Here is a 22,392-nt window from a genome sequence, read left to right as displayed (position 1 = left end):
TTTATGGCTAAAATAGATTTCATTGTATGTACTACATTTTGTTTATTCATTCATCAGTTGATTGACATTGTTTTTTCCCCACTTTTTGGCTATTATGAATAATGCTACTATAAACATAACATGTACAGGGTTTGTATGGACACGTGCTTCCATTTCTCTTGGGTATGTAGCTAGGAGTGGAATTGCTGGGTCAGGTGATACCTCTGTGTTTAATGTTTTGAGGAAATGTCAGGCCATTTTCCAAAGACCCTGCACCCTTTTACAGCCTCACCAGCAACTATGAGGGTTACAGTTTCTCCACATCCTTGCTTGTACTTGTCTGTCTTTTTGATCATAATCATCCTAGTGGGTGTGCAGTGGTATCTCCTCATGGTTTTGATTTACATTACCCCGATGGGTAATGTTGTTGAGCATGTTTTGTAGTTATTGACCTGTTGTGTACCTTCTTTGAAGAATTGTCTATTCAGGTCCTTTGCCTATTTAAAAAAATGGATTATTTCTCTTTTTACTGAGAGTTGTAAGCATTCTTTGTATATTTTGGATACAAGTCCCTCATCAGATGTATGATGTGCAATTATTTTCTCCTGTGGGTTGTCTTTTCACTTGATGATGTCCTTTGTTTTTTTTTTTTTTTTTTTTTTTTTTTTGGCAGTACGCGGGCCTCTCACTGTGGCCTCTCCCGTTGCGGAGCACAGGCTCCGGACGCGCAGGCTCAGCGGCCGTGGCTCATGGGCGCAGCCGCTCCGCGGCATGTGGGATCCTCCCAGACCGGGGCACAAACCCGTGTCCCCTGCATCGGCAGGCGGACTCTCAACCACTGCGCCACCAGGGAAGCCCCCGTTTTTTTTTTTTTTTTTGGCGGATGATGTCCTTTGAAGCACAGAAGTTTTTAATTTTGATGAAGTTTAATTTATCCCTTTTTCTTTTTTTGCTTGTGTTTTTGATGTCGTATCTAAGAAACCATTGCCTAATTCCAGTACTTTTTTTTTTTTTTTTTTTGCGGTACGCGGGCCTCTCACTGCTGTGGCCTCTCCCGTTGTGGAGCACAGGCTCCGAAAGCGCAGGCTCCGCGGCCATGGCTCACGGGCCCAGCCACTCCGCGGCATGTGGGATCCTCCCGGACCGGGGCACGAACCCGTGTCCCCTTCATCGGCAGGTGGACTCTCAACCACTGCGCCACCAGGGAAGCCCTCCAGTACGGTTCTGAAAAATGGATATAACTGTGTTTCTCATAAGCCTATCATGGTGTAGAATACTTCTCCCTAGGAAGCTCACATGTAGCCTTTCTCAGTCTTCCCTCTCCCTAGTTACTGTTCACTTTAATTTTGAATAGAACTTTATATAATGGAATCATTCAGTATGCATATCTGTTAAAATTTTTGTTTCATGAAACTAGAACTGCAGTCTTAGCTTGAAAAATCCCATTATGCAAAGGATATTGTAGTAATGGCTTAAGAATCTTACATTATGTGGTGACAATCCTAACCAGTACTTCGTGTAACATGAGGTTTTTTTTAATGGCTTATGAAGACAGTTCTCTTATTTTGAATGGATAAAGCTGAGTAGGGACTTAATGAGTATTTACTTCCAAATGTTGCCTAAGATGAGGATTTAAAAATTAAGGGCACAGGGCAATGTGAGGGATCCTTGTGATGATGGAAATATTGGTATCAAATATTTTTGGTTGTGATACTATTCTGTAGTATAAAATGCTAAATCAAAGATGCTTCCACTTGGTAAGAGTTACATGGAATTTATTATTTCTTACAACTGCATATAAATCTACAATTATCACAAACTAAAATGTTTGATTAAAAAATAAAAGTTAGGGGGACAAAAGTGGACCAAAGCAGACGTAGCAAGAACAGGTCAAATTGGTTTGGTTTCGGTCAGTCAGGTTCTAAAAACAAACTAAAGATGCGTGTTTGTTTTTCTCTACCCTTACTAGTGAAGTTTACATTGCAGGAAAAGCTCCCACAATTTTTTTAAGTTGTAGTGGGGGGTGGAGTGGAAAGACACAGGTGTCTACTGGAAAGTACTGAATGTATACTCAGAAGATTGGGGTCTTTGTTTAATCTGCTAGATCCGCAGCAGTTTTAGTTTCTTTACCTGTAAAATGGGGATGTTACCCACATGTGTTACTCACAGGATTGTTGGGAGGGTCAAGAAGGAAAATAAAGGAGAAAGCACTTTATAAATTTTAGGTGCAGTGTAATTGGTTAGTAGTATTTTCCAGAATCTTTTCCCAGAAGAGTTGTTGTATAGAACAAGAGAATCAGGTATACCTGTAATGAAACCTATGCACTAAAAACATCTTCTACAACTTTCCTCTCTAGATGATGAGTATGTCTAATACTGAATGAATAAATTATTTTGCCCTGTTCATAATTATTGACTTCAGACATGTACAGCGTAAACTGCCATGTACGCTGTTGAGTATAATATATTTAGAAGTGTTATTGAACCAGATGTTGAATTTTTTAAAACCATATTTTGTTAGAATTTGAAAATACTGGCCCTTGGTGTTTTGGGATGACCAGTGCTGATAGATCTAATTGATCTAAGATAAGCACCCATAGAGCTATCAATAAAAAACCGAAAAACAAACCAAAACTAACAAGACCAGTTTCTTAGAACTCATACCCTAGAGATTCTGATTTGAGAGATTTGGTACAGGCTTTTATATACGTTTGTGTTTAAAATTTTTTCCCACTTGATTTTGTTTTGCAGCCAGGGTTAAGAAGTACTAAATTTTGTTCTAGGGTCAAGTTTAGAAACTTACCACTTCTTATTAAAACATTACTAAGAGCTATACAAAGGAAAGACTAATAATAGGCATGTTTTTCATACTTGAAATGAAAAAGAAAAATATTTTAGTAGTATTTCCATCACACTCATTTAAAATCTTTTAAATAAGTGGTTAATAAAGTAGTTAATGGAACTTTGTAGTCTGGGAACCTTGTGAACCTGTTAAATGTTTTATAAAATTGCATTTAGGTGTTGTGAGATAGAGAATTCTCCTTTCAGGGAAGCGTTTAAACAGAGGCTAGATGATCATCTTATTTAGGGATATTATAAGGAGGGATTTTTTTTTTTTCATTAGCTAGGAAGTAAATGACCTTCTAGGAACTTTCTGAAACTAAAATAAGTTTCTAGATTATAATGAAAACAATGGGCATTCTTTTTCCTTTAGGTTGATGAGAATTGTCAAGGGGGATAAAATCCTTCCCCAAGTCAAGTTTCTCCTGAATGTCCTGTTTTCTATTTTTTCAGTCTTTTCCACTTTATGTCTAAATTCATCTCTTAGATTTTTCTTTTTCAAAAACAGCCTGCAGAATATGATGTTTTTCAGTTTTTTTGTTTCAAGAGTTTTATTGCTGTTCATTAGAGAGGAACAAACAAAAAGTGGTTATTTGCAAAGATTAAAAATTTAGAATATCCTTACAGAATTCACTAGTGCAGTGATTCTCAAATTTGATTCTCAAATTTTTTGGTCTTAGGACCCCTTTACAGTCTTAATTCTTGAGGACCCGAAGAATTAAAAAATGAGAATACATATGTGCACACCCCATTAATCTTAAGAGTGAAATCATCACATATCATTTAGTCCCTGGAAAATTCCACTCTACAATTCTGGGAGAATGAGTGAAAAAGGCACATAATGTCTTAATATTATTTTGAAACTAGCTAGGACTTTGTAGAGCTCATAGATCCCCAGGTACCGTTGAGACCTGCTTCTTCAGTCTACTCTTTCTTTAGGGAGTTAGGGTGGTTTTATGCATTGCAGGGTGTTTAGCATTCCTGGCTTCTCTCCTTAAGCAGATTTTTGTCTCTTCTTGGAAAAAATTTGAGGCTCTCAAACATGAACTGCTTCAGGACAGGAATAAAGACGCAGACGTAGAGAATGGACTTGAGGACACGGGGAGGGGGAAGGGTAAGCTGGGACAAAGTGAGAGAGTAGCATTGACATATATACACTACCAAGTGTAAAATAGATAGCTTGTGGGAAGCAGCTGCATAACACAGGGAGACCAGCACAGGGAGATCAGCTCCATGCTTTGTGACCACCTAGAAGGGTGGGATAGTGAGGGTGGGAGGGAGACGCAAGAGGGAGGGGATATGGTGATGTATGTACACATACAGCTGATTAACTTTGTTATGCAGCAGAAACTAACACAACATTGTAAAGCAATTATACTCCAATAAAGATGTTAAAAAAAACAACAAAAAACCCACCATGAACTGCTTCAACTTCCTATCTTCACATCTACCAACTTAACTATAAATGTATCCAAACTGACATGAAAAGAAATGTACCTTCTTTGATTCAAGACTAGTCTTTCCCTTAAAGATTCAATTTCTCTGACTTGTGTTTTCAGTTATCTTTTGATATCCTCCTTTCATATTAGAAACATGGTCAAGACTTTTCATACTTAAAAACAGAAAAAGCCATTCACCTTAACCTTGTATCCTTATCCAGATGTTTGTAGCCCTCTCTCCTTTATGTAGCCAAGCTCTGAAAAAATAGTTTCAACTTCAGCTCTCATTTAAACTTTTATTAATAAAGATATATATATGATACACTCATTGTAGAAAATTTAAATATTAAAAAACTTTAAAACGTAATCTATATCACTCAGCTACCAAAAATGCCTTTTTTAGTCTCATTGCCTTCTTTTTAAGCATATTTTTCACTTATGCTAAACACTTAAAAATTTCCTTTAGTGGGGTAATGCATGTAGTTGACCAAAAATATCAGAGTATAGAAACAGAAGGATTTAAATGAACAGCTACAGTCCTCAGGCCTCCTGAGTCCTGCTTTGAGAGGGAATTATTTTATTTTTAAGTGTTATATTCCTTTGTTCTGCTCATTGTCTCCATAATGCTAATTTATACTTTTATACAACTATTTTTTTTTTTTTTTTTTTTTTTTTTTTTTTTTTGCGTTACGCGGGCCTCGTCACCGTTGTGGCCTCTCCCGTTGCGAGCACAGGCTCCGGACGCGCAGGCTCAGCAGCCATGGCTCACGGGCCCAGCCGCTCCCCGGCATGTGGGATCTTCCCGGACCGGGGCACGAACCCGTGTCCCCTGCATCAGCAGGCGGACGCTCAACCACTGCGCCACCAGGGAAGCCCTTATACTACTATTTGATTTACTCACTTTAGACATTTTGCTGTATAAAGACATAAAGATTATGCTGTGATAAAGATTCAGTTAACTTATGCCCTACATTTCTTTTCTTTTCCCCTTTCCAGTTTTTGGGTTTTCTACTGGTTAGTTCCTTAACTTTAAACTTAAACCTTTTTTCATATCCCATCGGTTTTGGACTTTATTCCTCCACCTCGTAAGGCAAGTATTATTAAACTCCCTTCCTTTGCCTTGGTTTCTCTTCCTCCTTCCACTGCTCAATTTTTGTCATTTTCATATTGCTTTTCTGTTTTAAATTTTGAAAACATTTAATATTCTCTTCTTAGCCATAATTATCTGTCTTGTTTATAGTTGATTCTAAAGGTTGAAGATTAATAAGCAGCTTTTATATGATCTTGACCAAGTAAATATTATTGTCTGCTGTGCTGGATAGAACCATGATTACAGTTCCTTTCTTGTAACACTTTTTTCCCTTAAAATTTCTAACACTTTTTCATGTTTTCTCTGCCTTTGTCTTATCTGTAAATTTTTCTGGTGTCTTAAACTGTCTAGTTTGTTAATCTTCCTTTTTCCTCAAACACCACTCTTTGGAACCTTTTTTTTTTTTCTTTCTTTTTCTTTTTCTGGTCCAGACTAGTTGTGCTCTAGATTTTTTTCATGGCTGCCATTGTGGGGATTCTCTCTGTTGCTCTCTTGGGTTGGGTGCACTGTTTCCTGCATCCCATGTTTTTTCTTTCTTGGGGGATATTTCCTCACTTTACTAGAGCCAAATCCTCAAATCTTGGTTTGAGATCTTAACATTTATTTTATATGCCTTCATTTTTTTCAAATTTAGTTTGGTTCATTGGGATTCTAGTTTGAACTTTATTTTTCTTCACAATTTTGAGGCAGTCCATTATCTTCTAGAATTTTAACTCATTCTGCTTCTCATTCTTTTGTTAGGTAACTTGATTTTTCTCTTCGGAAGCTTATTGAGTCTTCTGTTTTCAGTGTTATGCAATTTCATGCAAATTTAGGGTTTTTGAAAATCAGTACTTTGAAAGTCCTATCATTTTGAAGATTTTTGTCTCCTTTCAACCTTGGGAAATTTTATTATTATTTAAAAAATAATATTCCCTCACACCTGTTAGATTGGCTCTTACCAAAAAGACAAGAAATAACAAGTGTTGGTGAGGATGTAGAGAAAAGGAATCCTTGGGCACTGTTGGTAGGAATGTAAATTGGTGCAGCCACTATGAAAAACAGTATGGTGGTTCCTCAAAAAATTAAAAATAGGACTACCATATGATCCAGCAGTTCCATTTCTGGGTATTTATTTCAAGAAAACGGAAACACTACTCGAAAAGATACCCAGTTGACCTAGAATGACACAGGTTTGAAGTGTGCGGATTCACCTTTATGTGGATTTTTTTTCCACAAATATAGTACCTGTATTTTCATTTTACAGGTCTTTAAATTAACTAAGTGTGGGGGGAAAGTTTGTGTTTGATTAGAGATCACAGTATGTGGAATCAGAAGAACTAGGATTTGATTATGATTCTATCCAAGACTATTTCAGTTTCCTGACCTTGGATGAGTCATTTATCAGTTCCTTTGTTTTTGAGGCAGAGATAGCAGCACTCAGATTTTGACTCTGCATTGGGGTGGGGGTGGGGGGTTGGTTGTTGCCCCTAATCTCCTACTTGTTCAAGGGTCAACTGTATATACCTTCCATGTTCATTGCAGCATTATTTATAATAGCAAAGACCTGGAAGCAACCTGAGTGTCTATCGGTGGATGAATGGATAAAGAAAATGAGGTAGGGATGTGTATGTGTGTGTGTCATGGAATATTATTCAGCCATAAAAAAGAATGAGATGTTGCAGTTTGTGACAACATGGTGACTGGACCTTAAGGGCATTATGCTAAGTAGAATAAGTCAGACAGAGAAAGACAAATACTGTATGATCTCACTTATATGTGGAATCTAAAACAGGACAACAACCAAAAAACCCAAGCTCAGATACAGAGAACAGATTGGTGGTTGCCGGAGTTGTGGGCTGTGGGTGTGGGTTGGACAAAATGGGTGAAGGGGGTCAACAGGTACAAATTTCCAGTTATAAAGTTATGGGGATGTAATGTACAGCATAGTGACTGTAGTTAGTAATACTCTATTGCGTATTTGAAAGTTGAGTAGATCTTAAAAGTTTCATACAGGAGAAAAAATTGTAACTGGTAACTGGTGTTAACTAGACTTATTGCTAACTGATGTTATAAGACTTTTGTTGTCATTTCACAATATATATAAATATCAAATCATATTGTATACAGGAAACTAATATAGTGTATTTCAATTGTATCTCAATGTGAAATAAATATTAACTAGTAAAAATAAAAAGGTGCCGTGGAAATATATTTCTAGATATGGAAAGATGTTTCAAATATACTGTTAAATTGTAAAAGAAAAAATGAAAAAAGGCATGTTATGAGCAGTATGCAAAGTAGACCTAATTTTTAGAGATGAAAATATACACGTAGATCAAAAAAATTTTTTTGGTTCTGTGCATTATCTCTTTATTGAGGGCCTCTTTTCTTTTTTTCTTCTTCTCTTTTTTTTTTTTGCGGTACGCGGGCCTCTCACTGTTGTGGCCTCTCCCGTTGCGGAACACAGGGTCCGGACGCGCAGGCTCCGCGGCCATGGCTCACGGGCCCAGCCGCTCCGCGGCACGTGGGATCCTCCCGGACCGGGGCACGAACGCATGTCCCCTGCATCAGCAGGCGGACTCTCAACCACTGCGCCACCAGGGAAGCCCTCTTTTCTTTTATATTCTCCATATCCTTGATCATTTACCCGCCCCCCAATAATCTGGGGATATTTTCATTGACTTATTTTTCCAGTTCAATTAAAGATTTTTTTAAATCATATTTTTAATTTCAGGAGCTCATTCTTGGATTCTGATTGTTCCTTTTTTACATCATCATGTTTTCAATGTTTGGATGCAACATATCCTTAATTTTTTTCTATGTATATTAATTAGACTTTATTTGTTTATTTTGGCTGCAGCTTACAGTATCTTAGTTCCCTGACCAGGGATGGAACCCAGGGCCCTGGCAGTGAAAGTGCTAAGTCCTAACTACTGGACTGCCAGGGAATTCCCATAGACTTTTTTTTTTGGTGGGTTTTTTTTGGTTTCTTTTTGCGGTACGTGGGCCTCTCACTGTTGTGGCCTCTCCCGTTGCGGAGCACAGGCTCCGGACGCGCAGGCTCAGCGGCCATGGCTCACGGGCCCAGCCACTCCGCAGCACGCGGGATCCTCCCGGACCGGGGCACGAACTCGTGTCCCCTGCATTGGCAGGCAGACTCTCAACCACTGCGCCACCAGGGAAGCCCCATAGACTTTATTTTTTAAGTTCTCTGTTCCTGGATTGTTTCCTTTGTAATCTGTTTTCTTGGGCTTTGTCTTTTATATTGTAGTTTTTCAATATTATTAAATCAGGAGGCAATACATGCTTGGGTACCTGGCATGGCTGGGTTTAATTCATGATGAAATGTGGATAGCTAGCTCCCTTCTGCTTCCCATGTTCCAGAATGTGAAAGGCATTGGGACACCAGCACTCATTCACCCTTCTTAGTTCTTTTCAGGCACTCTCCTTGTGAGTTGAACCCTCACTTTTTTTTTTTTTCCCTTCCTTTGCTCCCAAAGCCAGCAGCTGGTCATACCAATGATGGTTAGATGTAGAGGAGGCAGCCAGTTCTTGAGATGCTGCTCAAGAATGGTGACATCTCAGGAACATGGGGAGGTATATTTAAAAATAGTCCCTTCCTCCCCTCAGTAAAAGGGGGAAGGGGAGTAGAAATGAAAGGAAAGAGAACTAACTAATGCTGTAGTGCAGCAGTCCTGGACGTTTTTGGCACCAAGGACCAGTTTCGTGGAAGACAATTTTTCCACGGACCAGGGTGGGTGGGTGGGTGGGGGATGGTTTGTGGATGATTCAAGCGCATTATATTTAATGTGCACTTTATTTCTATTATTATTACATTGTAGTATATAATGAAATAATTATACAGCTTACAATAATGCAGAGTTGGAGCCCTGAGCTTGTTTTCCTGCAACTAGATGGTCCCATGTGGGGGTGATGGGAGACAGTGACACCCGAAGTGTGTTGCTTCTGTCCATTCTACTCTGTAATCTTGTTTTGGTTGCTGTCACTGCAGAAAACCCTGCTTCACAAAGATAGGATGTTGGAAATGGAAGCAGGCTTTTCAGTGTTTTTGTGGCAGTCTCAGGATATCCCGCCTTGAACATATGGAGATTTGAAGTTGTCTCAAACATACTTTTAAGGCCACCGTCATTTGTGATCTCAAGCAGTCAATCCTCTTTCAGCACGGACAAAGTTGATTCACCCGGCTTATTCACAGATGGGTCGTGGATCCATTCCTTCCCAGTTTGGGGGTCTTTTATGGTTGGGAAGTAATGCTCAGATTCTTTTGAAAGCTGAGATAGGTGATCATGCACCAGCTGGGAGAAAGAAGGCCCTGGTTCAGTCTCTTTCAAAATCTCTGCTAATGTTTGAAACGTCAAAAATCCCAGTGTTCACTTGTTGCCCCCATAATTACAGTTTGGCTTTGAATGCAGCCACTTTATTTGCCAACCTGAACACAGTTGTCGTTTTCCCTTGAAATGACAAATTGAGTTCGTTGAGCAGGTTGACTATGTCACACAAGTAAGCAATTTTGTGACCCACTGTGTGTCACTGAAATGTGCTGCCAGTGGTGACTGTTTTTCTAAAAGAAATCTCTGGAGCGGCTCTCGTAACTCAAAAACTCTGGCCAGTCATCTACATTTAGAAAGCCATCTCACTTCTGTGTATAAGAGAAGATGTGTGTGCTCTGCGTCCATCTCCTCACAGAGCTGCATGAACAGACGTGAATTAAGGGCATGTGCTTTAAAGTGGTTGATAATTTTAATCAGATCCTGTAAAACGTTAAATTCAGGTGACATTTTTCGGCTAACCAGCACTTCTCTGGATGACACAGTGCGTAGACTCACATTCAGAAGTGACCTCTTCGACCCAAGTAGTGAAACCAGAAAGCCGTCCAGTCGTGGCAGCTGCTCTGTCCCTGCATATACCGACACAAAATGACCAGTTCAGTTTTCCTGATATGTAATCGTTCAAAGACTTGAATAGTTCTGCAGCTGTGGTGTTGGTTGACAACAAAAGTGTACTTAACATATCCTCACGTACATCCTCCTGAAAAATATATCGAACAAAACCATGCATTGTTGCCTTGTTGTCAACATCGGTAGACTCATCAACCTGGATTGTGTACCATGGTGACTCATTAATCCTCTAACAATTGTGCCTCAGTGTTCTCTGCTGTTTTGTCAATTCATCTAGTTATGGTGCTAGCTGAAAGAGGAACACGTGCCACCTTTTGAACTGCAGCCTCTCCTAAAAGTTCACAACAAATGTCCTTAGCAGCAGGCAGGATCAACTCTTCAATAGTAAAGGGCTTCCTAGCTTTAGCAATGCAGTTAGCCACTAAGAATGATGTTCACAGTGCAGACACATTTGATGAAGTGGTGGCCTTCAATAATTGCTTCTGTTCTTCGTGGTCACGTTTTTTTCTTTTGAAAAACTCCAAAGGCTTGTCTTTTAATGCAGGGTGCTTGGTCTGCATGTGGCAAAGCAGTTTTGAAGGTTTCATGGCTTCGTTGGATAGCCGGTTGCCACATTTTATACAAAGCGGACTTGGAGAATGTGAATCACCTGTTGCAATGAACCCATAATTTTAGTAGCATTCTTGGTATTTTCTTTTAAATGCAGCTTTCTTTTTGTTGGCAGTCTTAGAGTCTTTTGCTGTCTCATCATCGGGTCTTACCCCTTTTCAAAGAAGCTCTCCAGCGACGTTTGTTTTTTTACTAATTTTGGCTGGGGTTAGCCTGTGGGCTTAACAAAACTGTGCCTGAGACAAGTGCAAAGTGCAGGAAAGAGGCGCGGACGGAAGTGGTAAATAAAACAATGGGCGGGCCATGTGCGGACTAAAATAAGTGTCGGATTCTGACTTAAAGCCTGCCACCAGGTGCAGCTGTACAATTGAAGTACATCGACTCACTATAAAGCCTGCCACCAGATGCAGCTTAATTGTCACTTGCCACTCACTGATAGGGTTTTGATGAGTCTGCAAACAATTGATTTATTATGGTCTCTGTGCAGTCAAACCTCTCTGCTAATGATAATCTGTATTTGCAGCTGCTCCCCAGCACTAGCATCACCACCTCAGCTCCACCTCAGATCATCAGGCTTTAGATTAGATTCTCATAGGGAGCGCAACCTAGATCCCCCGCATGCGCATTTCACAGTAGGGTTCGTACTCCTATAGCTGATCTGAATAGGGGCGGAGCTCAGGTGGTAATGCGAGCCATGGGGACTGGCTGTAAATACAGATGAAGCTTCGCTTGCTTACCTGCCGCTCACTTCCTGCTGTGCGGCCTGGTTCCTCACCGGCCACAGACTGGTACCTGTCCGTGGCCCCGGGGGGTTGGGGACCCCTGCTGTAGTGAGTTGCTGTTATTAATGGGATTTTCAGGAACATTGGGCCAAGGTGGAAAAAAAAAAGATTGAGAAATACAGTCAGCCCTCATATCTGTGGGGTTCTGCATTCGTGGATTCAACCAACCTTAGATGGAAAATATACAGGAAAAAAATTCCAGAAATTTCCCAAAAGCAAAAATTGAATTTGTCTTGCATTGGCAACTCTTTACACAGCATTTACATTGTATTAGGTATTATAAGTGACCAAGAGATGATTTAAAGTATATGGGAAGATAGGTTATATGCAAATACTATACCATTTTATATGAAGGACTAGAGCATCCTTGGATTTTGGTGTCTGAGGGGTCAGGGGAGAAGGGGTGGGGGTGAGGGTCCTGGAACCAATATCGTGTGAATACTGAGTGAGACTGTAATGTTTATAAGGTCCAAATGTAACACATAAAGCCCTTTATGGTATGCTTGTTGACAACGTCATCTCACAGGAATAATGAGAAAAATGAATTATTGTTGTGATTGGAATATTGGGGAGTGGGAATGAGGATTGTATGAGAGGTTAACTTACGAAAGCATTTTATATTTTGTAGGGATTTAAACTTTATTCTTTTGACCAATGTCAAAATTAAACTTAATTTTGTTGCCAAAATGATTTCTTGCCATATCTGAGTATCTCTATTATTATTTACGAAATGGTTTTCTTTATATTAGCTTTAACTCATTTAGCTTTATTCTAAGCAATAACCATCAGTTTGGGAATGAATATATATATATATATATATATATTTTTTTTTTTTGCGGTACGCGGACCTTTCACTGTTGTGGCCTCTCCCGTTGCGGAGCACAGGCTCCGGACGCGCAGGCTCAGCGGCCATGGCTCACGAGCCCAGCCGCTCCGCGGCATGTGGGATCTTCCCGGACCGGGGCACGAACCCGTGTCCCCTGCAGCGGCAGGCGGACTCTCAACCACTGTGCCACCAGGGAAGCCCTGGGAATGAATATATTTTTAATACGCACTAAAATAATTACACAAAATGAAAAATGTTTTTTCCTGCCAAGATACTCATTACAACTCTGTAAAATGCTGTATATCATCAACTATGAGATGCCAACAATTGCAGGATGTGCTATTATTCGGTGTATCATTAAGAAAGGAAAGGCCCTATTAATTAAGCTGGAACACAGAGCTTATCATGTAGAATTTTTATTTTATGCCGATTGAAAGACAGCTTTTTATCTATCATTCTTGTATAAACATAAAAAGGAAAGTATAAAGGACATTGGGTTAAGGTATTTCTATGACTTTCTGTTAAAAATTTGCTTGTTTTGGATTACTTAAAAAAAGTTAAAAAATAACATTTTTATTGAGATACTTCATATGTCATTATAATTCATCCTTTTAAAGTATACAATTCAGTGTCTTTTAAAAAAAATTCATAGAGTGTAGAATCATTACCATTATCTAATTTTAGAACATTTTATTACCCCAAAAAGAAACCCCATACCAATTAGCATTCATTCTTCATTTCCGCCGCCTCCCCCTAGCCCCTGAAAACCACTAATCTACGTTGTGGGTTTATATTTTGCCTATCCTGGACATTTCATATAAGTAAAATCATACATTTTGTGGCCTTTTGTGTTTGGCTTCTTTCACCTAGCATAATGTTTTCAGAGTACATCCATGTTGTAGCATGTGTCGGTATTTCCTTTTTATGGCTAAAATATATTTAATTATATGGACATATATTTTGTTTATTCATCAGTTGATGGACATTGGGTTTTCCCCCCCATTTTTTAGCTATTATGAGTAATGCTGCTATAAACGACATGTACAGGGTTTGTATGGACACAATTTCTCTTGGATACGTAGCTAGGAGTGGAATTGCTAGGTCAGACGATACCTCTGTGTTTAACGTTTTGAGGAACTGCCAAACCATTTTCCAAAGACCCTGCACCTTTTTTTTTTTTTTTTTTTTTTTTTTTTTTTTTTTGCTGTACGCGGGGTCTCTCACTGTTGTGGCCTCTCCCATTGCAGAGCACAGGCTCTGGACGCGCAGGCTCACCGGCCCAGCCGCTCCACGGAATGTGGGATCTTCCCGGACCGGGGCACGAACCCGTGTCCCCTGCATCGGCAGGCGGACTCTCAACCACTGCGCCACCAGGGAAGCCCCCTGCACCTTTTTACAGCCTCACCAGCAACTAAGGGTTGCAGTTTCTCCACATCCTTGCTTGTACTTGTCTGTCTTTTTGATTATAATCATCCTAGTGGGTGTGCAGTGGTATCTCATTGTGGTTTTGATTTGCATTACCCTGATGGCTAATGTTGTTGAGCATGTTTTAAACCCTGTAGTTATTGGCCTGTTGTATAACTTCTTTGAAGAACTGTCTATTCAGGTCCTTTCCTATTTTAAAAAAAATTGGATTATTTCTCTTTTTATTGAGAGTTGTAAGCATTCTTTGTATATTTTGGATACAAGTCCCTTATCAGATGTATGATGTGCAATTATTTTCTCCTGTGGGTTGTCTTTTCACTTTATGGTGTCCTTTGAAGCACAGAAGTTTTTAATTTTGATGAAGTTTAATTTATTCCTTTTTCTTTTTTTGCTTGTGCTTTTGATGTCATATCTGAGAAACTGTTGCCTAACACAAGATCACAAAGATTTATTCCTATGCTTTTTTTCTAAGAATTATATAGTTTTAGCTCTTACATTTAGTCTATGATCTGTTTTGTGTTAATTTTTGTGTATGGTGTGAGGTAGGTGTCCAGCTTTATTCTTTTTACATGTGAATACCAGTTCCCTAGAATCATTTGTTTAAAAACTCTTCTTTCCCCATGGAATTGTTTTGGCAATCTTTTCAAAGATCAGTTGACCATAAACGTAAGGGTTTGTTTCTGGATTCTTAATTTCATTCCCTCCACTTATGTGTACTTATGCCTGTATCATAACATCTTGATTACTTTTGCTTTAAGTTCTGAAATTGGGGCATGCTTAAACTAGTTTTGTCATTCTTTTTCAAGGTTATTTAGGTATTCTGTGTTCCTTGCTTTATGTGGATTTTAAGATCTGTCTGTCAGTTTCTGCAAAAAAGGCACCTGGATATTGATAGGTATTGCATTGAATGTTTACGTCAATTTGGGAAATATTGCCATCTTAACAATGTAAATAACATCTATGAACATGGGATAACTTTCCATTCATGTAGGTCTTATTTATTAATTCCTCTCTGTGTTGTGTAGTTTTCATTGTACAAGCCTTCCACTTTTTTGTTAAATTTATTCCTAAATGTTTTGTTCTTTTTGGTACTATTGCAAATGGAATTTTTTCTTAATTTCATTTTCTGATTGTTCATTGCTAGTATATAGAAACAGCATTGATTTTTGTATGTTAATCTTGTATTCTGCAACCTTGCTGAACTGATTTATTAGTTCTAATAGTTTTTTTGTGTGTGTGTGTGTGTATTCTGAATCACTACTTGAGTTTTATAGCCTAGCTTTCCCTCACAGTGTCAATTTTGGTGCCATCATGAATATTGGTGATAGTATTTCTTAAACTAATCTATGTAATAATTAAAATAATTATATAAAGATTGGTGCTGGTCTCTATTGCAGGTTTATAGTGAAGTACAGCAGGTCTTTTCTTGATTCTCACTTTAGGAGACCAGCTGAACATGTCTGATTTACTATGTGTACCCTGACTTCACCCATAATCATTTGTTTCCCAGAGGGATAAAAGGTGCCTCAGTATTTTCTCTAATATTTTCTCCCCAGTGGCTTCTGATACTCATTCTCTGTGTTTTGATTCTGGTGTTCTTATTGTATGCATATGCACTGGCAGTGAGGAGTACTTTGCTGCTGCTGCTTGGCTAGTTAGTGATTAGGAGTTACCAGCAATTGTAAGACAGATTTGCATTTCATAGACTTAAAATGTGAAAATTATGTGTCCTTTAGTTAATGACTTCTCTAGGCATAGGGCCCATTGGAGCTCTTTAAGCAAAGGAGTGAGTGGCTAAAACAGGTTTTCCTTACAGCAAATTGAAAGTGCATTAAATAAGTGGTGGGGTTGGTGGCAAAAAGATCAGTTAGGAGTTGATGGTAATAGTGCAGGTGAGAGCTGATAATGATCTGAAATAAGGCTGTGGTTATAGGCGACATTTGTGAGGTGGTCTTTAAGGAAGAATCAGGATTTGGTGAATATTTGGAGGGTTAGGGAAGAGGATTAGGGAGGAATCAAGGATAACAAATTTCTAGATAGAGATGGTCAGATAGTAATGGTATTAGCTGAGATAGGGAATACTGGAGAAAGGGGAGGAATTAGAAGAGAATGTTAGTTTTGTTAAGTTAAAGGTGCTGGGATAATCCAGGTTGAGGTGTCTAGTGGGCAGTGTCAAATGAGGGTCAGAAGCTTTTGAGATAGGATGGGGCTGGAGATGAAAGATTTAGAAATTGTCAACAGACAAAAATTAGGTGAAGCGTTAGGAGAACATGACTACTTAGGACAAGCAGAACATGTAGCACAAGAGGAGGGCACCCTAGGCAACTCCACCATTTAAAGGGTTGGCAAAGGAGGAAGAATCAGTAACAGGAAATGTCAGATAGATGGGAGAAGAATCGTTGCACTAGGGGTGAGGAGTATTTTAGAAACTAAGAGAAGTGAATTTAAGAAGTATGTCATGATCATCAGTTATTATGTAAAGATTTGGGTACAATGAGAACTGAAATTAGAGCATTGACTGGTATTGGGTCATTTGGAGGTCTTTGATGCAACTGTTAATTAGGACTGTCAATTTGCTATGGATTAAGTGGAGTGTGCTTTTTAAAGTTTATTGGTGAAAAGAATGAGAAAAGTGGAGATGTAGTTTGTAAAGATTTTTGTTGTTTTTGTTTGTTTTTAATTTTGGTTACGGCAGATTTACACCAAGGAGGGTTGGAGATTTAAAATAAAGGAAAGGCAATAATTGATAAAGTGAGATTCTCAATACGAGATCTCGCTCTCATACTGGAGAGAAGAGACTTGTCTTTCTTAGAGAAGCTTATTAGGTACTTGTTTTTGTGGATAGGTTTAGGGGGAAAGGGGTGGGAGAAAGTTGAGGTATTTAATATTTGTAGCTTCTGTTTTCTCTGATTAGACTGTACCTTGTACAGAGTGAAGGAATTGAGTACCCCAGCAGATCTTCCACCAAGTTCTTCTTTCTGAAAGTGTGTACATAGGAGAAAAATGGTAAACACATATTTTTCAAAAAGCTTAGGTGCTATAACTAGACATATGCTAAGTTATTAATACACACCAAAAAAAGAACTCAGCTCTTTGAGGACTGTCTGGCACAAATACTGCTTTACTATTCCTAGGTGAGTATTTTGTTTTTTTAAGAAAAATAGTTTTATAATATTAAGATGTTTTAAAACATATAGAAACAAAATAAACCAGTTTTCAATGAGAAGAGAGATGATCATTTCCTCCTCACAGTTTAAAGTTTCTTTATGGAAACTTGAACCCCTCTATTGACAATTGAGGACTTTTTGATAGCAGTTCATGAATTCTCTATTAGACAGAAGAGTAGTTTATGCAGCTCTGGTTAAGAACACTTACCTAGTACTAAAAATAAATTTATACTGAATTTCAAAATATTCTCCTCATAATGTAGTTTTGGATCCTAATGACATTACCTTTTTTTTTTAAACAGGGATTTGTGAGTTTTTTAATTTAATTTTTATTTTTATTGAATTATAGTTGATTTACAATGTTGTATTAGTTTCAGGTGTACAGTAAAGTGATTGTTATATACATATTTTTTCTTTTTCAGATTCTTTTACCTTATAGTTATTACAAAATATTGAGTATAGTTCCATGTGTTATACAGTAGGTCCTTGCTAGTTATCTATTTTAGGTCCTTGCTAGTTATCTATACACATAGCAGTGTGTATATGTTAATCCCAAACTCCTAATTTAGCCCTCCCCCCTTTCCCCCTTGGTAACCACAAGTTTGTTTTCTTCTTCATTTATATCATTTTTTTGTTTAAAGATCCCACATACAAGTGATACCATACAATATTTGTTTTTCTCTGTCTTGCTTACTTCACTTAGCATGATAATCTCTAGGTCCATCCATGTTGCTGCAGATGTTATTATTTCTTTTTTATGGCTGAGTAATATTCCATTACACACACACACACACACACACACACACACACACACACCCCCCATATCGTCTTTTTTTAAAAAATTAATTTATTTGTTTTATTTTTGGCTGTGTTGCATCTTCGTTGCGGTGAGCGGGCTTCTCATTGTCGTGGCTTCTCTTGTTGTGGAGCACGGGCTCTAGGCGTGCGGGTTTCAGTAGTATGTGGTACGTGGGCTCTAGAGTGCAGGCTCAATAGTTGTAGCACACGGGCTTAGTTGCTCCATGGCATGTGGGATCTTCCCGGGCCAGGGATCAAACCCGTGTCCCCAGCATTGGCAGTGGATTCTTAACCACTGCACCACCAGGGAAGCCCCCACATATTTTCTTTATCCATCTGTCATTGGACATTTAGGTTGCTTCCATATCTTGTCTATTGTAAATAGTGCTGCTGTGAACATTGGGGGTGCATGTATCTTTTACATTACCTTTTAGTCATGAACTAACATCAACAGATATCTGTTAGGTGCTCATCTTGAAGAAAGTACTATAATTTAGTGCTATATGCTATGGAGAATTTATTTTCTTATTTGTTCAACAAATATTATTGAGGACCTTATAATGTGGGATATAGTTTTACATGCTAGAGATATATTGTGGAACAGCATAGACATTTTCACTGCTTTTGTGGAGTATGCAGTATTTTGGAGGAGGGAGTGGGGAGGGAGACACACACAGACACATACACACAGGAAGCAAGTAAACACACAGTATCACCTATGTAGTGTTTTTTTCTAAAACTGTTTAACTTTAATCATGAGGAAAGGATAAGGCAAATCCAGAACGTGTGGCATGCTACCAAGATAGCTGAAATGAAAAAATGTTGAGTGTTAAAAATACAAAACAACAAAACAAGGACAGGGATAAAGTTGAGATGAAAGGAGGCAAAAGAGACATGACAAATGCAATGTGTGAACCTTGACTAAGATCCTAGGTTTTGAAAAAAGCTTTGAAGAACATTTTTTTTGTATTTCAAATGGGAGAATTTGGACTGTACATTAGGTGATGATATTAATGTTAAATTTGCTGCGAATGATAGTGGTCTTGTGGCTACACAGGAGAAAGATCATTGTTTTAAGGGGGTACATGCTGATATTTGCTGGTGAAGTGTCATGGTGTCTGCAGCTTTCAAATGGATCAGCAAAAAATGTGTGTGTGTGTGTTGGAGAGAGGGAGAGAAATGTGAAATATTAATTGGTGAATCTAGGTGAAGAGTATACTGATGATTATTATGTTTTGACTATATTTGGCAACTTTCAAAATAAAGAATTGAGAAAAAAGAAATGTAAATACGTTATAAGTGCTTTAAAGAATAAGACTTCTCTGATAGTATTGTAGAGTGCAACTATTTTGATATAATTACTTAGAAGAATCAGCTATTCAAAGAATGGAGGCGTTGGGGTGGGCAGTGGGCAGTTTTGGGAGTAGGTACAATATGTATGAATGTCTTCGGTGGGAAAGGTCTTGGTTTTGAAGAATTGAAAGGTGGAGTGTATGGCTAGATATTGAGATGCAAGGATGTAATACTCCTATGAGAGGAGAAAAGTAACGTGACACTTTATTTATAGCATTTTTAGCCTAATAAATATCTTTTAAAAAATTTATTAAAGTATAGTTGATTTACAATGTTGTGCTAATTTCTGCTGTATAGCAGAGTGACGCAGTTATACACATATATACATTCTTTTTTAAAATATTCTTTTCCATTATGGTTTATCCCAGGAGATTGGATATAGTTCCCTAGCCTAATAACTTTTTTTTTTTAAAAAAATGCATTTATTTATTTATTTGGCTGCATTCGGTCTTATTTGCAGCATGCGGGGTCTTTTGTGGTGGCGCGCGAGCTTCTCTCTAGTTGTGGCACGCGGGCTCTAGAGTGCGCGGGCTCAGTAGTTGCAGTGCTCAGGCTCTCTGGTTGTGGCACACGGGCTCTAGAGTGTGCGGGCTTAGTTGCCCTGCGGCATGTGGTTCCCCATACCCTGCATTGGAAGGCGGATTCTTAACCACTGGATCACCAGGGAAGTCTCTAAATATCTTAATGTCCCCGTTTTGTTAGTGTTGGAACTATTTTATAAAAGTCCTTTTGTATTTATCTATATGAGACTCTTATATGCAGAAGTTTGAAAAAGTAAAATAGAGACAGTTGGTTGTTTTTGAACTTTCTATTGTGTCAGAATCAGGGACAGCCAGCTGTTCTTACCCAGGAAACTTAACATCCAAGTTGAACCATCTCCAGAAAGACATTTCATCATTGGTAAATTAAGCTTGTGGAAGCCTTGTGGTTAAATATACTATGGACAGAAGGCTTGTTAGTGGTGATGAATGACCTGACTTCACCACTTGTTAAGTCTGAAAATGTTCTTGGCCTTCCCACTGTATTTTGTGACTTCATTTCATATTTGGGATCCAAAATGACAAATATCTAGAATAACTTCATCTGTTTCAGAGACTATGTGACTTCTTTAGATCCTCAAGGAAGTGATTGTTTTTTAAAATTTTTATTGGAATATAGTTGACTTAAAATATTGTGTTAGTCAAGGAAGTGATTTTTATTTCTGAGTTATTTGTTGAAGGGAAGAGTAGTCTCCCCTTCCTATCTTATGGCATTGTTATTAGGAAAAAATGAGATGTGAATGATCCTGAGAAAGTTAAACAGTATAATAAGGTGAAGATGTTTTCAGGCCCTTTAAAATGTCTGTTCTGTTGTACTGTCCAAGATCCAGTTCATATTTTTCTTTTAGGAATTGGAACTTTTAAACTCTAGGGCATTGTTGGCTTGCAGCAAGGATACCACAGTTCTGTTTGGTCTTAGAACCAAATTCTGCAGGATTACAATGAAAATTCTCAACTTTCCATTCAGTTCATTTTTGGCTGAATTTTTAGTTGAGTTTCATTTATGTATTGCAATCAACCTTACCAGTTTTGGACTTGAACGTGAATATATATTTAACTCACAGTTATCTATGGTTTTTATGTATATTATTAGTATTGTTGGTTTTGGTGATTTAAATCTGTAGTTACCTGCTATCTATTGTATGCAATATAACTAACTTCTATGCAAGATAACTAATCATCTCACAACTAATATATCATCAGAGATCTGCAAACTAATATTACTAACTAATAATAAAATGTCATTGTGGAGACATTCTGTTTTCTATTTGCACAAATAGTTTAGATGACTATGGATGTTGTGATGAAAAGACTTAACCAACTGTCATTTTTAAAAATCCAGTATATTCTTGAAGTCTTATACTCTCTCTAAATGTTTGGTATTTCTTTGCCATTCTAAAAAAACTTGATATGTTAATGTAAGTGTCATTTACAGTTCTTAAAAAAGTTAACCATCTCTTTTAATAGTTTATAAAAATCTTTTTATGATCACAAAATATTATATACTTGTTGCAAAAGCTTGAGCATACAGAAGTGTTCTATAAAACTGATGTTTTATCCTAAATTTTAAGGTTTTTAAGTATATTTTCTATAATTTCATGAAGAGAGCCAAAGCCACACTCACTGAAATTGTAAACACTTCTGTCATTGCCTGACCTGTTAGCTGGCTAAGCTGTTTTTAACTCTACAGGGCACAGGCAGAACCTGAGGTTGGGGTGGAGAATTTGCCTCTGCTTTTAGTTTGTCTTCAAGTGAGGTGAAATTAAGGGCAATTTTAAAAGCGTTTTTGGCCTTTTGTGTAGTATATGTGTATTCATAGGATAGTGATATTTGCCTGATAGGTGGATTTTTCTTTTTTTAACTAGTATGTGTACTGGTAAGTATAGGCTTTCATTAATTTATTCAAGAGATAATTATTAAGTACCTACTTGGTGCCAGACACTGTGTAAAGTTTTAGAAAGCGAAATATTTTCTTTCACTTGTAATTTGAAATGCAAATTCCGTTTGTTTGAAGTTATTAGGTCATAAATTTCTAGAAAATTGTTTGAGTCTGCTTTTAATATATGTTTTACACAGAAGATTCAGACGTAATCATCAGTGTATGAAAGTAAGAGAATAGGTTTGTTAGAATATGATATTTATGGTTAAAAAATAATCTAGTTTCAACAGCCTCTTCATTCTTGCAACCAGTAGCTTGTATTAATGCTCAGATTTTTCCCACCCCAAAACATCTTTTTACCTCCTTGAGGAGGTAAGCTTTTAGAAAGAGTAAGCTAAACTTAACCTGTTAGTCTTTGCTTCTAAACCCCATGTTGTCTGGCATTTAAGCTCAATGATCATATGTGACTGGAATTGTTAACTTCGATAAACAGTTTTTATTACTTATTTTACCTAACCTATTAGGTACATCTGATACGCTAATTTTTCCTTTTTCTTAGTTGTCTTTTTTTTTTTTAATGATATTTCTCTCTGTATTATCTTTCTATTTCTGTGGTGACTCCTTGCCTCAGAGGATTCTTTTGTTCATCATTTGAATAAAAGAGTTTTCTGAAGATTCCCAGATTTGACTTGCGCAAACCTTTAGCTTTTCTTGGTGGGATGAAGGTATTGTACTGACGTAGGGTTGCCAGCTTTTTATTTGGG

General features: G+C 37.8%; 1 protein-coding gene and 1 long non-coding RNA gene across 6 annotated transcripts in view; one reads left to right on the top strand and one right to left on the bottom strand.

Annotated features, from left to right (window-relative positions):
- LOC141279761 (uncharacterized) overlaps positions 1 to 16,922 on the bottom strand; it is a 28,653-nt gene extending 11,731 nt beyond the window's left edge. The window contains exons 1-2 of the long non-coding RNA XR_012334563.1: positions 16,814 to 16,922; positions 4,458 to 4,516 (exon numbers count right to left, since the gene is read on the bottom strand). This is a non-coding gene — a long non-coding RNA (uncharacterized lncRNA). The remainder of the gene's footprint in view (positions 1 to 4,457; positions 4,517 to 16,813) is intronic.
- The window catches only part of MTF2 (metal response element binding transcription factor 2), an 85,747-nt gene that overhangs the window by 3,539 nt on the left and 59,816 nt on the right, over positions 1 to 22,392 (top strand). The window contains exon 2 of one of the 5 annotated variants that reach the window (XM_073810948.1): positions 6,874 to 6,946. The exons of the other annotated variants lie outside the window; for them this stretch is intronic. Coding sequence (XP_073667049.1) covers positions 6,942 to 6,946 — 5 coding nt within the window. The 5' untranslated portion in view covers positions 6,874 to 6,941. The remainder of the gene's footprint in view (positions 1 to 6,873; positions 6,947 to 22,392) is intronic. 5 annotated transcript variants of the gene reach the window in all.

The sequence above is a fragment of the Tursiops truncatus genome, chromosome 1 (assembly GCF_011762595.2).
Source record: "Tursiops truncatus isolate mTurTru1 chromosome 1, mTurTru1.mat.Y, whole genome shotgun sequence".
In the NCBI taxonomy this organism is placed as follows: Eukaryota; Metazoa; Chordata; class Mammalia; order Artiodactyla; family Delphinidae; genus Tursiops; species Tursiops truncatus.
Note: the sequence above shows the minus strand (reverse complement) of the source record. Positions and strands in the feature narration are given on the sequence as shown.